This window comes from Porites lutea, chromosome 10, assembly GCF_958299795.1.
Source record: "Porites lutea chromosome 10, jaPorLute2.1, whole genome shotgun sequence".
Taxonomy (NCBI): domain Eukaryota; kingdom Metazoa; phylum Cnidaria; class Anthozoa; order Scleractinia; family Poritidae; genus Porites; species Porites lutea.
In genome coordinates, this window is record NC_133210.1 from 14,972,409 (window position 1) to 14,989,437 (window position 17,029).

Here is a 17,029-nt window from a genome sequence, read left to right on the forward strand (position 1 = left end):
TTCTGAAGCCCTTGCAATTTCGAAAAGATTCAACTTCCCCTAGGATGACCGAACAGATACAAATTTCATTGAGCCGCTTAGAATGCTTCATGAAATGTAAAAGCACTCTGGATAGCCTAAAAAGTGTTTTCAATGTATTTAGGAGGAAACCGTCGTTCGGTGCCCCTGGAAAGAGACGTCGGCCCTTTCCATGATGCACCGCCTTCAAGTTACGTTATCCATGAAGTTACAGTGAGTTGTCACATCTTCAGGAACACAACTTCGTACAATAAAATGACTGAGCCCGATTCAAAACAATATATAACAGTCTCAATTTCTCTTTCGAAGACAGATAAATATCACCGTGCAATAATCTGTCTGAATCTATTAGCAGGGAACACCTTTATCAGCAATTCGTAAATCTTCAAGCATGGCGAGAAGTGCAATCACAGCTTCGAAAGAAGGCGAAGGCACATCAGCTGCTGAGGAGACACTGCACTTTGATGATGACAATTTAAGAGGTGAGGAACAACATGCTGTTTACTTATCATGTCGACAGCGAATTTAGTTCGCCCGGCTAACGCCCTTAGCTATCTATTTTTACGGATGTGAGGGTAATAATATTGAGTTTAGGCCATTTTATTCAATATTCGTAAAAGATATTCTTACGGTGTCTTTTAATTTCATCTCAGCAGTTGCAGAAGTTAAAGAAGGAATGATATAAACACAGAAAAATAGACCATTTTCATTTTTTTAAAAAATTGTACTTGGCTCCGAGGCTTGGGGGAATAAAACAAGAGAAATGAATAATTCATTACCGAGCCTCGAGATGATTTCTTTTGTTTTTTTTGGAATTGGTCTATCTCAAGTGAAACAAACACGACTTAATATCACGCAAGTTCAAAAGTTAGAAATACACTGACTAAAATCATTGTAATTTGGTATGTTATATTCTTCGGTTTGCCTAACAGTCTTATCTTAAAGCTCCAGGGAACTCAAAACGCATGTGCTCGCCTGGTATATTCAGTGCCTGAATTCTGCCACGTCACGCCAAGATTACGGGATTTGCACTGACTACCTCTGAGGCAAAACATCGATTTTAAGTGAATTTTAATTACCTTTAAGATTTTAAGTAACATGGCTCCTTCTCATCTTTCTTCTCTTATTTGTGTGATGGAACCTTACTCCGCTTTCCTCCAGAGAAATCATCAAAGACCCTTGGTAACTGCAATTTTATGTTCGCTGCCCCAAAGTTGTGGAACAACCTACCACATGACATAAGGACAAACACGAGTCTATCATGTTTTAAAACTAAACTGAAAATATTTCTATTGTCCTAAGTTTTTTCATGACAGGGTTCTTTATTTTTACTCGTATGCACTTATGTAATTATTACTATTATTATTGATATTTTTAGAACTTCTGTGAAGCTAGACTGCGAGCAGTTCCTTATTTTTCTTTTGAGCCCTGAGTAGTCAATCGATAAAAATCGGTAGCAATCAAGTCGAAGGGGCCGGTGTCTGATCTAAATTCAGGTTACCCCAGATAGATTTTCACCTTTTTCCGTTATCAATCGATAAAAATCACTTGATTACTAACGACTTTCATCGATTTTGATTTTTATCTATTGGCTTCTCCGGGATGCAACTACACCCGGAACTACACCGGCGTTATTTTGAAAGGGTGGCAGGTGTAAATCGTGAAAAATTGAGCGCCTTTAAACCTGGCCAATATCAGCCATCAGGAGAAGTTTTTAAACCTAGTTTTAAGAAGCTGCGAGGAACGAGGGCGGAAGCCCGAGCGACTAAATTATAAGAGTCTTCTCTCCGCCCCAGTCTCTCCTCCTTTTTACCATTAATTTACGTAATTTCACTACTTCGCTCACCGCACGTGGCAATGAGGGAAGAAGGACGACCGCTCACGGTCTACTGTGGAGTGCAATTGAGCATTCATATGGAAATTGCGCCATGTAAGTGACAATTATTATTATTATTATTATTATTATTATTATTATTATTATTATTATTATTATTATTATTATTATTATTATTAATATTATTATTGTTATTGTAGCAATCGCTGAGGTCTACAAGAATGAGGGCAACGATGAGTACAAGAAGAAAAATTTTAACAGCGCCATTCACTTCTACACGGAAGGAATTAAAGTGAACTGTAAAGATGAAGAACTGAACGCCATACTGTACAGCAACCGGGCGGCGGCACGTTTTAATTTGGGTGAGAAGTTGCTGTTAGTTGTCTTAAATATCTTTAATTTCGTTTTGCCTATCGGATTGTTTTGGGGGCAGGGAAGAGTAACAACTGCTATAAGTATTAGCAGTGATTATGTGAGTACTGTGGTCAAATGGTCCTATCGTCTTTTTGCATTCATTCTTTCACAGGTAATTTCACTGAAACACTGGATGATGCAAAAATTGCCGTGGGCCTACGACCATCTTTCTTTAAAGCTTTTGTGCGAGGTAAGTTAGCTGTAGTCCCGTCGTCAAAATTCAGTGGCGAATCCAGGGGGGAGGGTCTTTGGGGTGTGGATCCCCCCAGTATATCCGACTGATCAAGTACTAAGCCAACTAGCTGCTATAAAACTGAAACAGTTACCCCTGCATGGTCCTGAATTGTTGCATACAACTTCCACTTCCTGGCTGAGAAACAGAACTAATGCTTTTTCATGTTGTCTTTTAACCTTGGGACTTGATCAAATTAATTAAATCTGAACAGAGAAAGTTCATCATTTAGCAATTTTAACACAAGAGGCGAATGATTTTATGAGTAGAATGTTCCGTGTTCACATGTACTGTGGTAAAAAAAAAACAGTGTGTAACGACGTAGAAGGATGGAAGTTACTGGCTTCAACTGGTGTTCAGGTTGGCCCCTCCTAAGCAAAAATACCTGGATCCGCCCCAGAAATTTCTTTCCAAGTTAGGCCCTGTTAACATGGAGTGGGGGACCCCGGCCTAGTGGGGTAGGTTTCTTTTGTTTTGTGTCCCCCAGAGCGTGAAAACAAAAGAAACCAACCCCACTAGACTGGGGTCCCTCACTCCATTAAACAGGTCCTTAATTAGCCATTGAAAAGCTTGTGGCCAACCAAACGGACTGTAACCATGGTAACCTAATGTTCATCACAATATCAAAAATTTCCGAACTTAGTAAAATATACTCCGTTGCACGTAGGTAAACTCTCCTCCAACACACCAGTCAACCTATGGAAAAGCCTCTCTTCTCTCCGAGTTGTTAACGATGTCCTCATTTCCCTCGCTTAACAACAAACGTGATGTTCTCCCAGTACTGTTTTAACGTTTAGCTGCAGCTGCATTAACTATGATTCTTTGACTCTCTGATCGGTCTGGTGTACAGTAGGTTAAGCCAGCTTATATCTCTTCTCTATCACAAGCTTCCACTAAAATTAAGCTGCTGCCGCTGTTTATAACATGATAGCGTAGGATATCATAACAAGAGTAATGTTTGTAAAACTACGCAGTTATCGCTACAAAAAAATGCTCATTAGATCGAGGCAATGTTGGCTGTGCAGTTGTGCAGTTGAAAGGATCCGTGGACTGTTCCATGCACATGATTTTTTTTCGCGTAGTTTTCTCTTGACTTTCATCACCTACACAAATTTTCAAATAGTCCTTCCCTTGGTACAACAAACAAGATAATCAGCATTGAATACAGCAAATGTGTTGGAGCTAAACTGTGCTTTGTGTATTCACAGGTGCAAGTGCCTGCGTTCAGTTGAAAAAGTTTGACGAAGCCATCACTTGGTGTGATAAGGGATTAGCAGTATCCTTTCCTAAAGTTGATAGAATAGATTTGGAGTCAATTTCCCTGACGTAACCAAGAGATCTCTTCGAATCTTGCCGCCGCCCGTTTAAGAGAAAACACCGCGCGCTTAGCGCCTGCGCCCTAGGATTCGAAGAGAACGCTCGGTTTCTAAGACTTAACGAAACTGAATCAAAACAAAGGCTTTGGTACAAAAAAGTGCATATATGTGAAAGAGTCAACCAACAACAACAACAACAACAACAAGTTTATTTCAAATTAAATATAGCTTACAAAGCTTGTGCCCGCAATTAGCGAAGGCTATTCCAGGCGGGTACAAGAGAAAAAAGAAAATTGTATAGATATATATATATATATGTTAAACGAACAATCCGAGAAGCAATCTAGTTTGTCGTGTGGTTTATAGCCAGAATGAGACAGGAAGGCAGACTGTACTTCATACGGAAGTACACCATGTTACGATTTTGAGAATTGCCCTCTAATTTCAGAAACTCTGATATAGTCGTCCTCTTTTTCCAGTATTTCAAAGAGTTTTCTCTTTAGTTGGCTTTTGAATTGATTTTTTTTTAAGTGTTTTGATAGAAAGTGGAATACTGTTCCAAATTAAAGCACCGGAAATAGAGAAGGCTCGCTTCATATTTTCAGTTCTAACTTGTTCAACATAGTAATTTTCATTAGTAAGAGATCTAGTCCGGTAACTGTGGACAGAAGACAGAAGACTAAAAACTATCTCAATGTGAGAGTGCAACTGTATAACACCAAAATTTCGCATATTTTTTGCCCAGTTCGGTAGGGATCACGGCATCACAAAAAAATGCACTTGCACTTTTATTTGAGTGTCAATGTATTTAGCACGAAAGTACTAATTGGGACACTATATTTTACATCTCCAACTGGAGACGCGACCGCCATTTTACGCGGTCATCCGAGCCACGCGAAGGTCTAGCCGCTTGCAGTGCAAAGGGAGTACCTTCATTTCTCGGTTATTTTAAGACCCTGAACCTGCCGCGGTTATCAGCAATATCTCAGCGTTCGATTAAAGCTCGGCGGCGCCGTTTCACAATACCAGTTTCGATTCAAGGACGTGCACGAAGTTGATTTTGTGTTAATTATTTGACCGAGATCTCGACATACTGTTCTAGCTCGGCTCATGAAATCAGCCCCTTTCTTACGAAAGTAATAGATTCTTACAAAAAATGACCAGTAATTAATTGCGTTCGAGGTACGAGAACGCAACCCCTAATTTGCGTTGGGTGTTCTGTGCATTATTGGGTTTCCTGTGCAGTTAATAATGGAGGTTTTTTCGAGATTGCATTTGTCGTCGTCGTCGACACACATTTGCCTCGCTTTGAGGCACTTGCTTACGTTTTGCCTCACTTGGACGAACTAACTCACGTGGTGATTAGTGCGTCCTCAAGCGTTTGTCGAGGTCTTTTATTCTGTCTTGGTAAATCTTTTAAAAGTTTGCTGAATCTTCGTATAGCGTACATATTTCAAGAGTATGCTGAAGGTCTACTATCGATCTGTCTTTGCTGAATCTTTGAAAACGTTCATCTTTAAAAAGTTTCGGCGGCCGTTGTGCCACAAAGTAAATCTACCGAGTTTTGTAGCTCGGCGGCCGTTGTGCCACAAAGTAAATCTACCGAGATGTGAAGCTCGGCGGCGCCGTTTCATCATGACTTGTGACATTTTCGGCACCGGACAAACGAACATTTTAGGTCTACGTTATTTATTCGGAAAAACTTATAAACAGCCCACAGTAGCTCCACTCAAGTCACTGAAATCAACACACTCGACCAAACTACTGCACTTACTGAGACGGAACATACGATATCACTAGCCTTCAAGGCTTTTTCATGATGATACACAGTTTAAACAGAGGTTTTGCTTTAAGCAATCCTTACGTTTAAAATATGCCATGATGAAATTAAAGCCCGGTTTCCATATGATCGCTACCATCGATGTGATCGCTGCGATCCTGAGGAAAAAAAACTTCCGGATCATAACGATCATATGAAACCATTCTCCAGCGATCTCAGCTACAACAATCGCTGAGATATAGAAAGTTCTATCTCAGCGATCGTTGTCGCTGCGATCGCTGGGGAGTGGTTCCATATGATCGCTGAACTTTTTTTTTCTCAGCGATTGCAGCGATCGTAGCGATCATATGGAAACTGGGCTTAATCTATCGCAATAACCATCCACCCTACCTGTACGCCTTACAAACATATCGAACGCACTCTTCTAAGCTCCGATTACTCCTAGTTTTAAAAGTATCTTTCATGTGTGAGGTCACGAGCAAGTATATCAATCGGCTGCTTTCCAGTTACTGTACAGATTTCCCCTTTTTTGTATTATGACTATATCCTTTTCTATCACACGAGGCGTCCTCAGGCAAGAAAATGTATCCTCTTATCAAATTAGCAAACTTAATTTTGATAATCGGGACGCTGCTATAGAAAAAGATATTATTATATTGAAAATCATTTGCAATCAGAGACACTTAATTTGGCGTTATATGACCAACGAAACGTTGCGTAATTATAAATAGTATCTTTCAAGTTGGGTAGCTTTGCAATTTGTAAAATTATATGAAAATTAACTGAACAATTTAACTACTTAAAGATTGACCCGAATAACCAGAAGTTGTTGGGAATTCGGGGCTCGTCCATGAAAGAAAAAAGCAAACTGCAAGAAAGCCACCAAGAAAAGGTAAGGAGGAAAAAAAATATTACACTCTTGGTTGTAGGCGGATACCCAGTAATCAGTTTCGGCCAGTGAAACAAAAACTTAGCAAGACGTCTGCACACGCATGCCGGGTTAGAGCGATTTTAATTCGTATGACCTTGAAATGAAACCACGCGAACATAACAAACAACAAACGAACGGAAATAGAGCGATTTGATTGGTTTATCGAACGGATACGGTTGGTCGGTTGGTTGGTTGGTTAAGCGAACCGTCGGGTAAAAAAACTTCATGTCCGAAAACGTTCAACAAATTAACCAATACTTCGCTTTGATGTCATACTGCAACACGATTGGCCAATCGAACTAGCGTGTTCTTTTTTGGCGGGAAAACAAAGAGGTCATATTTTTATCTTTTCATCCCTTGGCTGATAAAACAAATAACGAACACTTGCCGATTTCATTTTTCAAGGTCACACGAAAATCACTCTAACTGCACAAGTAGCGGTACACAGTAGGCGACAAGTCGAAGCAACGGCCTCGTCCTCAGTGTTGCAGCAACTTGTCGCTCGTCCTGTAGTGTGTTCCGACCATTATCTCTTTAGCGTTGGAATGAATGTGCGGGAATTTATGGGGAATAAGAGACAAGGTAAGGAATTTTGTATAACAAGAGAATAAATTTTGACTTAGAAAATAAAGTTTCGCCCTTTTTTATTATTAAATGGTCAATAATCCCTAACATGAAGGCTTAGAAATATTTAATATGCTCCAGAAAAACGTTTCTGTTGAATTCAGTCAAAGAATAGGCAAATAATTGTGTGATTTTCATGACGTACTGAAAAGATTATTCTCCTTGTTCAAACATATGTGTTATATGTGCAGAATTCCGATTCAGATCCAGCCTCTTCGCGAATGCGTCTCCGTTGAGAGAGTGATTTTGGTATCATTACGCCCGATTTTTCTTCACTGTCAAATACGACCACAAGTTTCAATGTTTCTATCAATGTCGCCTTGGGGAACATAGATATTCACCAGAAAAAATAATTACTGTTCCCCTTGGGTTAATTAATTATCAAGGTAATATGTAGACTTAGCCAGGGGTAAAAACAAAATATAAAATCGTGTAATGCTACGCGACGAAGGCAAAGAGAACGGTGAAAAAACAACAATTGGTCTTAAGCAAAAAAGCAACCTTGCATGTACACCAGAGTCTTTTTTGGACATTTCTTTGCCGTTGTTTTTCACGACTACAAGTGAAACTTCTAGAAACTTCCTAGTTACAGTAAAAACCCGCAACTAAGAACCTACATTTTTAGGAGTTAGGCTAAACAGGTTCTTATATAAATGGTAGTTAAAAGAATTCTAGGCTATTTAGGTTCTTAAAATGGGTTCTTATGTCTGGAGAAAAAACAATTAAAACATTTACATATTGCTTAGTATGCTTTGTAAGTCTACATATCTTGCACTCATTTTTCTTTAAAAAACATTTTTACAACAATGGCAATCTGCTTTTTTTGCTTCATATGATTCTTGCAATGCAGCTGTAATGTACTAGTATGATTTTAGAAAATAAAAACCTGTTTTACATTTCTTAGGCTAAACAGGTTCTTGTTTATAGGGGGTATAAATGACCAATTTTAGGCTAACAGGTTCTTAATTTGTAGGTTCTTAGTTGCGGGTTTTTACTGTACACGTTTTATGGAGGAAATGTCGTAAGCGTTCTTGTCCACTTTTTTTTCACTGCCGCTCATTTTTCATCATGGTGGCCGCTAACATTTCTCATTTTCTCACCGCCGCTACAAGTTTTTCATGTTGTTCTTCCAACAAAAAATGTTTCCTTTAGTAGATCAAAACAACTTTTTTTTTACTTATTGCCACAGTTATTAGGAATGTTATTAGCTTGACATTGACAGATATTAATTAGTTTTTGCAGGTGGTCGTGTTGGTGGTGTTAGAGCTGGCCTAGGTTCTTTGGTACTTGTCTTGCGGCTGTGCGTAGGCTAATCTATTCCCTTACAATAGCAAACCTGTTGCAATGTTAGCGATAAGATATACAATAGAAACTCTTCCGGTCAGCTAACCCAAACATGTCCAGCTTTGGCTATAAAAACCGCTACTATACTTGAACTAGTAAGTAGAGAAGAGTAGAAAAGTAGGAAAGGGTTACAAGAGTAGGAAAATTAAGATTGTTAGCAGAAGTCAAAGAAGAATAAAGGCCGAGATGTAAATCAGATTCCTGGTACCTCATCGTGTGGCGAGCGAGTTGCTCGAACACAACCCCACAATAGTTTGCCACGAACATCTATCCTCCATTGCATTTCTCAATTCCTCAAACTCAAGCCCTGCGTCCTCCTTAAGCACAATGTGTAGTTCTTGGGTAGCCATCCCATGTCTTTGTTACGGTGTCTAGGACTTACCAAAAGATAACAACTGCTAAGTATCTGTAGAGTTTCAGATTAAGCATCAATGATACAAAAAAATTTGGTACCCGACTTGCAATGTTTAAAACTTGCCTAAAACGGCGAACATAAGACTGAATGGGCGGCCTGTCGGAAATGGGCCTCGCAAAATCAGAGTAACGACCTACCAATAGAAGAGAATTGTGGAGTTTTAGGTCCCTACTCTACAACAATTTCAAGGCGTTCCAAAACTAGGCGTGCTATCTTATAGAAATTTGATGTTGGGTTTTTAGGCAAGCCATTTTTGCCACACTCGATTGAGAAAAAAAAAATCAGTTTAATTGTTTTACCTTTTACACATAACAACTGAAACGATTGGTCGCTTACGGGCTGCCAGTTAACTTTAACTCACACTCCCTTATAAACCCGTTCCGTCTTTACGAGTTGCAAGGCACCGAGAATGGAGTCTATAAGAATGAATAATATACACTGCTTGTCATCGATGAAACTTATTATAAACTTAATCCAATCAGAACACCGACTTGTACTGGAATGTTTATTAAACCTTCCTAAATGCCTTTCAATATCTGCCGATGTCTGTAGTATTTCTTCTTTGACTATTTGCCCTTACCACGTTAACCCTTTTGGTTGAATTTGAAAAACTAAAAAGGGGGTTTTCGGCCCAACAGGTGCCTTACAGCGTATAGTGCCGCAGTTATATCCAGGTATAGATTTTAAATTTAAAAAACCATAATGTAACATGTGATTTCATACACTTTGCGTGATTTGCTTCGCAGAGAACTGACGCGAATCCGACACACACCATTGGGAGCACTAGTAGTTCTAGTAGAATTGACAACTTTGATGGCAGATCGGAAGAAGGAAAGGCTTATGGCAACCATAGAAACACTTTTGACAGTCTGGAAGATTTTACATCTGCCAGAGACTACTATAAACGTCGCCTAAAAACTGCGAAAACATTGGGTGACAGATCGGGTGAAGGAGCGGCGTATGGCTGTCTTGGCATCTCCTGTCAAAGTCTGGGAGATTTCAAAACAGCCATAGACTACCATGAACGTCAGCTGAATATTGCAAAAGAACTCGGTGATAGAGCGGGAGAAGGGACTGCGTATGGCAACCTTGGATGCGCCCATTACGGTCTGGGAGATTTTAAAACGGCTGTAGACTACCATGAACGTTGCCTTAAAGTAGCAAGAGACTTGGGTGACAGATCAGGAGAAGGAAAGGCGTATAACAATCTTGGCAATGCCCAAGACAGTCTGGGAAATTTTAGAACAGCTATAAATTACTGTGAACGTAGCCTGAAACTTGCGAAAGAGCTGGGTGATAGATCCGCAGAAGGAGCGGCATATGGTAATCTTGGTATCTCCTATCACAGTCTTGGAGATTTCAAAACAGCCATGCACTACCATGAACGTAGTATGAAAATCGCGAAAGAATTGGGTGAAAGATCAAGGGAAGGAGAGGAATATGCCAATCTTGGCATCTCCTGTCACAGTCTGGGAGATTTTAAAACAGCCTTAGACTACCATAAACGTTGCATGAAAATTGCAAAAGAGTTGGGAGACAGATTAGCAGAAGGAAAAGCGTATAACAATCTTGGCAACACCCAATACAGTCTAGGGAATTTTAAAACAGCCATAGACTTCCATGAACAAAGTCTGAAAATTGCCAAAGAATTGGGTGACAGATCGGGAGAAGAACAAGCGTATAGCAATCTTGGCGGCGACCTCAACAGCGTGGGAAAGTTCAAAACAGCCAAAGACTACCACGAACGTAGCCTGAAAATTGCGAAAGAACTGGGTGACAGACGGGGAGAAGGAAGGGCATATGGCGATCTGGGAATCGCCCATCTCAGTCTCGGAAATTTTAAAACAGCAATAGACTATCATGAACGTCATCTGGAAATTGCGAAAGAATTAGGCAACCGATCAGGAGAGGGAATTGCATATAGCAATCTTGGCGACGCCCATAACAGGCTGGGAAGTTTCAAAACAGCCATAGACTACAATGAACGTAGCCTGAAAATTTCTAAAGAATTGGGCGACAGGTTTGGAGAAGGAGAGGAATATGGCAAACTTGGCATCTCACATAGCAGTCTGGGAAATTTCAAAACAGCCATAGAATACCACGAAAGTCATCTGAAAATTGCCAAAGAACTGGGTCATAGGTCGGGCGAACAAACTGCGTATATCAATCTTGGATCCGCCCATGAACGTTTAGGAGATTTTAAAGCAGCTATAGTCTACCATGAACGGCATCTGAATATTACGAAAGAGCTGGGTGACAGAGCGGAAGAAGGATATGCATATCGTAATCTCGGCACCTGTCATAGCAGTCTGGGAGATTTTAAAACAGCCATAGCCTACCATGAACGTCATCTGAAAATTGCAAAACAGTTGGGTGACACATCTGGAGAAGGAGCGGCATATGGCAATCTTGGCTTTTCCCATCAAAGTCTGGGAGATTTTAAAACAGCCATAGACTGCCAAGAACGTCATCTAAAAATTGCAAAAGAGTTGGGTGACACATTCGGAGAAGGAAAAGCGTATGGCATTCTTGGCTGCGCCTTTCTCAGTCTGGGAGATGTTAAAAGAGCCATAGACTACCTTGAACGTTCTCTTAAAATTGCGAAAGAATTGGGTGACAAATCGGGGGAGGGAAGGGCGTATGGCAATCTTGGATGCGCCCATGACAGTCTGAGAAATTTTAAAACAGCCATAGACTACCATGAACGATCTCTGGAGATTGCGAAAGCTATGGGCGACAGACCGGGAGAAGGAGGGGCAAATGGCAATCTTGGCATCGCCCATCAACGTCTTGGAGATCTTAAAACAGCGGTCGTCTACTATGAACGTGGACTGAAAATTGCGAAAGAATTGGGTGACAAATCGGGGGAGGGAAAGGCGTATGGCAATCTTGGCCAGGTCCAGTACCTTCTAGGAGATTTGAAGACAGGCATAGACTACTTTAAACGTAACCAGGAAATTGCAAAAGAGTTGGGTGACACATTGGGTGAGGGAACAGCGTGTTCGAATCTTGGTCAATCGTTTGAATTACTAGGCCAATTTCCAGTGGCTATTGAATATTACCAGACAGGAATTACTTTCTTTAATAACATTAGAGAGCGTCTTCAATTGAACGACGAGTGGAAAATAAGCTTGCGTGATCAATACCAGACAGCATACGCAGCCCTTTGGCGCTTGAAATTAGCAGAAGGTAGCGTTACGGAGGCTTTGTTTTCTGCCGAGCAAGGACGCGCACAAGGTTTAAAAGATCTTATTGAATTAAAATATGCCTTTGAAAGGAGGTATGCTGGACCAGGTACAGCCAGAATAAAAACGGTCAATGAACTGCTCAGTGACCTTCCTCCAAATACAATTTTTATAGCCTTTGGAAAGAGTGAATTAAATTTCTGGGTCTGCCAGAAAGGAAAGTGTGTTGAACTAAGAAAGAAGCAAATCAATTCACGGGATAAAGTCAACATTTTCTTTCAGGCTATTTTACAGATTTTGCAGCAGGAAATTGGAGCAACAGATTTTTTGGAGTGTGAAGATCGATCACTTGAATTGGCGAGGGATAAAAGACTAATAGCTAAAACATCGCTCCAGGATGACAGACAAACCCAACTCTTGGACCTTCATAGCAGTGCCTTGAGTACATTGTATGACATGATAATTGAGCCTATTCAAGATCTACTTTTGGGCAGCGAACTAATATTCGTTCCTGAAGGTTCACTTTGCTTGGCCCCTTTTGCTGCATTCCAGAACCCAGATTTCAAGTACCTTTGCGAGTCATTCAAAATTCGCGTGGCTCCGTCCCTCACCAGCTTGAAAATGATTGCGGATTGTCCAGTAGATTATCATCACAAGTCAGGCACCCTTCTTGTGGGTGACCCTTTGACAGAGCTTCCACCGCTACCATGTGCCAGGGAGGAAGTAGAAATGATTGGCAGAATGCTTGACAGTACACCTCTAATTGGAACACAGGCCACAAAGGATGAGGTTTTAGCCCGACTCGATTCTATTGCCTTGGTGCACATCGCTGCACATGGCAATATGGAAACGGGCGAGATTGCCCTAGCGTCAACAAAAGGTGTGAAAAAGAACATTTTGACGATGAGAGATGTACTGGGTGTTCAGATGCGAGCAAGACTAGTTGTACTCAGTTGCTGTCATAGTGCTCATGGTGAGATCAAAGCCGAGGGTGTGGTCGGTATAGCACGGGCATTTTTGGGTGCTGGTGCTCGTTCTGTTCTGGTGTCGTTGTGGGCGATTGATGATAAAGCCACTTTGGAATTCATGAAAAATTTCTATCAGCATCTTGTGAAAGGGATAAGTGCGAGTGAATCCTTGAATCAAACAATGAATTGTATGAGAGAATCTGAGGAGTTTAATGCAGTCAAGTATTGGGCACCATTCGTGCTTATTGGTGATGACGTCACCTTGGAATTTGGTCGGAACGAATAAATCACCTTCAATGCCGAGGTAACGTCAAAAATTTTGTAATCTATGAACAATATTTTGTCAAGCTTTGTTTCAATTTGTAGAGTTCACTCAAATATGCATTCATCTACACATCCTATTCTCCTTTCTTTACATTCACTATTTTCACATGGACCATAATGCACCTTGTTTGCAACCACCCCCAACCCCCCGCGCCTCTCCAAAATTTTCCGGAAATTATTTTTTCCAATTTTTCGTGGTTGTTACAGTCGTCCTAAAAGAAATCGAAGACAATGGTTATGCCAATTTTTGGAGGTAAACAAGGAAACATTAAAGGTGAATTGCAATAAGTTAGGCACCAGAAAACGTGCTACCAAGTGAACACAAGCCAAAAAGGAAAATAAATTAGTAGTGCTAGATAAATTACACTTGTAGTTATAGATTAATTATATACGGTGACAGCACTCTAATTGTCACTTTTTTAGCATTTTGTGTTATTGGGAAAGGTGTTAAATAACAAAGACGCACAGCTTTATCAAAGAGTGAGAACGAATGTTATCCTTGCAGGGGCTTTTAACCATCCTAACGACTATCGTTGAGAACTATCAATTCCACAAAACCGCTGTGCTGTGAAATGATGGGGTCGAATTAATCTTAAGTAGCTTGAGTTTGAGTAAGACTGGAATGAAAAGTCATGACACCAAGTTGCCCGCCCTGTTACAACATGAAGCCGTCATCTCTTTACGGTATTTTTTGCCTTTTTTCTCCCAGAGGACTCTTTACCATTGAAAAGGTACTTTTGGAAACGTACGTTTATGTTTAAATCTTATTCGCAGTTTTTAACTTAAGTTATTTCTAATTGATCAACTGACCCCAATAACGTTCCTCTTCCTTTTTAATCAAAATGACAATGAGCAAAGTAAATTGGTTTCATATCGCTGTATGTCCTTTCTTCAAGATAACAACTTGCGGAAACTGTTTACTGCATAACCATTTATCTTGACAGGACCCGCCTTAGTCTGGATCTAATAGCTAATATTTGGCAATATTTTTATTTTTGCAGTTCACTGATGTAAGTTTGAAAGCCACCAGATCTGCTGTTTCTTGGCATACTCTATTAGCTGATTGTTTCAGAGGGCGCAGCGTTACCACGACAGATGCTGACACCAATAGAAAAATAAGGATTCCAATGCTGCACCTGAGGCTAAGGCAGGTTCTAAAGTTTGCTTTTCATGTCCTCCCTTGTAGTTGCAAATAAAGGATTTCCAGTACTGTTTGAAGCACCAGCGAAGAACCACGTACAGTATTAACTTTTAGTGGTTGCCCTGTGGATGAACCTATTTAGCTCAATTTTCTTTAAGTTCAACCCGTAGCAAAGACGTTTACAAACTCCTTTCGAGTTTTACTTTTTAAGGATTAGACAAAGTGTACATTTTTATCGTTCATTTTAAAATGACACGAAAATAGAATTTTTCTAGTTGTAGTTAACGTTTGAACGTATGATTATAACCGTTTTGTAAGCGGATTGGGTAAGAGGAGAAGTAACTCAGCGAAAAGACACACGGCTTGGCAGCATAGTCTCTCTTTGTCCGCGCAAAGTCTGGCAAGCAGCGGGCGAGTCTCTCTTGGTGACGTCACAGCTCACGGTAGAGTCCAGAAGAACTCCTAGTGACTAGGCTGGTGGCGTGGCATGAGGAATGGTATAAATTGTAAACTATGCGTTTAGGGTTAGGGTTTCATTAATTTCTACTTTATGTCAAGTTATCTATTCCGCATCCAACAAGCTATCACGTGAACTCATTCCTCATTCTACTCCCGTTTTTGTAAGAGGTTTAGGCGATTCTATGAAGTATGTAAAATTAAGCGGAAATTTAGCAGGTTTTTGTTTATAATAGCTCAGTTGTAGCTTTATAATCCGATTACCTACTTTATGATCAAGTTTCCTAAACGCCTTTTGTAAGAGCTATTTTTAGCTAATACGTGTAATTCAAAAAGAGTTGTAAACAGACCATACTGACTCCTGTTTTGTTTGTACCAGAGGGTTTTTCTCTTTCGTGAATGCTATTACGACTATATAATATTAGTAAAATCCAACTAGTGGTCTATCATCAATGCTGCGTTCTGATTGGTTGAGCTACTACTGGGCTAATATATGTTATAGCCGACTGGTAGCGAAAAGCGCCTGCTTTTCGACGGCAAAAAATAGATGCAAGTCTAGCTTTAACTAACTAAAGTTCTTTTGTCCCGATATTTTTGAGCAACTAGTTGGATTTTACTAAAACAATTATTCCTTTCGTCCTCATGGCCTCATGGGCTATTGACTCAGAGCCCATTCGGGCTCGACGAATAATTGTTAAGTAAACGATGGCCGTAGAGACGTTTGACGCATTTGAGACGCCTAGAAAAAATAAAGGACGTTGAGGCAGACGCTTTAAGATTCAGACGAATTAAACGTCCTGGTATAGCGGACGCTGAGGGACAAACTCAAATAGCTCAGCCTGTTAGTCGTTTTGAAGTTTCCTTGCAATGTATCAAAGACTAGCCTAAGAAACCAGCCGACATTACACGACGCCAACACTGGTTTCCCGCGAAATTACCTCTGAGAAAGGAGCGCAGAAATTCCATACCGATGACGCGTCGCTAGGCTGATCTGGGTAGTGACTCCCAGTCGGCTGAAGCAAATTTTTAGTCAATCAGATGCACTACCCAGATCTGGGTATTGTCGCGTCATCAGCATTGAATTTCTGCGCTTGTTTCTGAAACGTCATTTCACGGGGTAACCAGTGGTGACGTTGCAAAAATGTCGGCTGCTTTCTCAGGCTAATCAAAGACAAGGGAACCTTTTTAATCACGTATCCAACAAAGAGAAGAGATTCGGTTGGGAGTATTTTTGATGAAGTTCGAAGTGTTCATTACGAGATGCAACACCGTTTCTCATGTTTGATAAGAGGTCTCTATAAAAGTGATCTTGGAGGAGCTATTGCTCGTTTTCAGCTTATGTCACGGCAGCCATCTTTTGTTGGTAAGAACAAAGCTGCGAACTTTGCCCTTTTTTCAAGTAAATTCTGCGAAAAAAGTATATGGTTTTGTCACATAACAAAGCCGTTTTACTTTTACAATAGCCTGGAAGATGGATGCTTTCTTTCGTTACAGTGATTTTACTTAACCCGTGAAACAGATACAAAAACTAATGCCAAATAGCTGCAAGTAATCAAAAGAAGACAATGGAATTAGTGTATAGTAGTGTCATAGTTAGGGTATTGCGTAGCAGTCTGCTATCTGTTTAAAGTCACCAGTCTAATGCCCTGCGCGTCTGGCGCAAAAAGAGAAAGGGGAGGTGGAAAGGGAGAAAAGCGCGGAAGGGAAACGGAAGGGGTGAAGGCTAGTTTGAGAAAACAATGAATAAGTGCTTGTGTTGTGATTGGTCAAGAAAAACAATTTCATTATATTCCATAGAGCACACATTACGTTACGCTGTTAGCTCATTATGTATGCACCTCAGCTCTTGCACCTTTTTAAAAAAAATCATGATTAACTAATCTCTACGATATTGTGTGTAGAATTCTGACAAGTTCAGTACATCGGTTTAAGTGAGATAGTTCATGTCGTGAAATCTGTGGTCATTGTGACTAGTGAACGCGTTTTGTGAGTGTTTTTTTTTTTTCGTGCAAAGGTGTCACCCAGAAAATGTGTCCCTTTCCCCTGA

The 17,029-nt window shown here is 40.4% G+C and overlaps 1 protein-coding gene across 1 annotated transcript; it reads left to right on the forward strand.

Moving 5' to 3' along the window:
- The first annotated feature begins 374 nt into the window (after window positions 1-374).
- Window positions 375-14,606, forward strand: LOC140951285 (uncharacterized). The gene is made up of 7 exons (XM_073400526.1): window positions 375-500; window positions 2,053-2,214; window positions 2,379-2,456; window positions 3,707-3,774; window positions 6,400-6,486; window positions 9,655-13,365; window positions 14,387-14,606. Exons 1-6 carry the CDS (start codon window positions 410-412, stop codon window positions 13,345-13,347), a joined length of 4,179 nt encoding a protein of 1,392 aa, XP_073256627.1. The 5' UTR covers window positions 375-409; the 3' UTR covers window positions 13,348-13,365; window positions 14,387-14,606.
- Window positions 14,607-17,029: the final 2,423 nt, after the last annotated feature.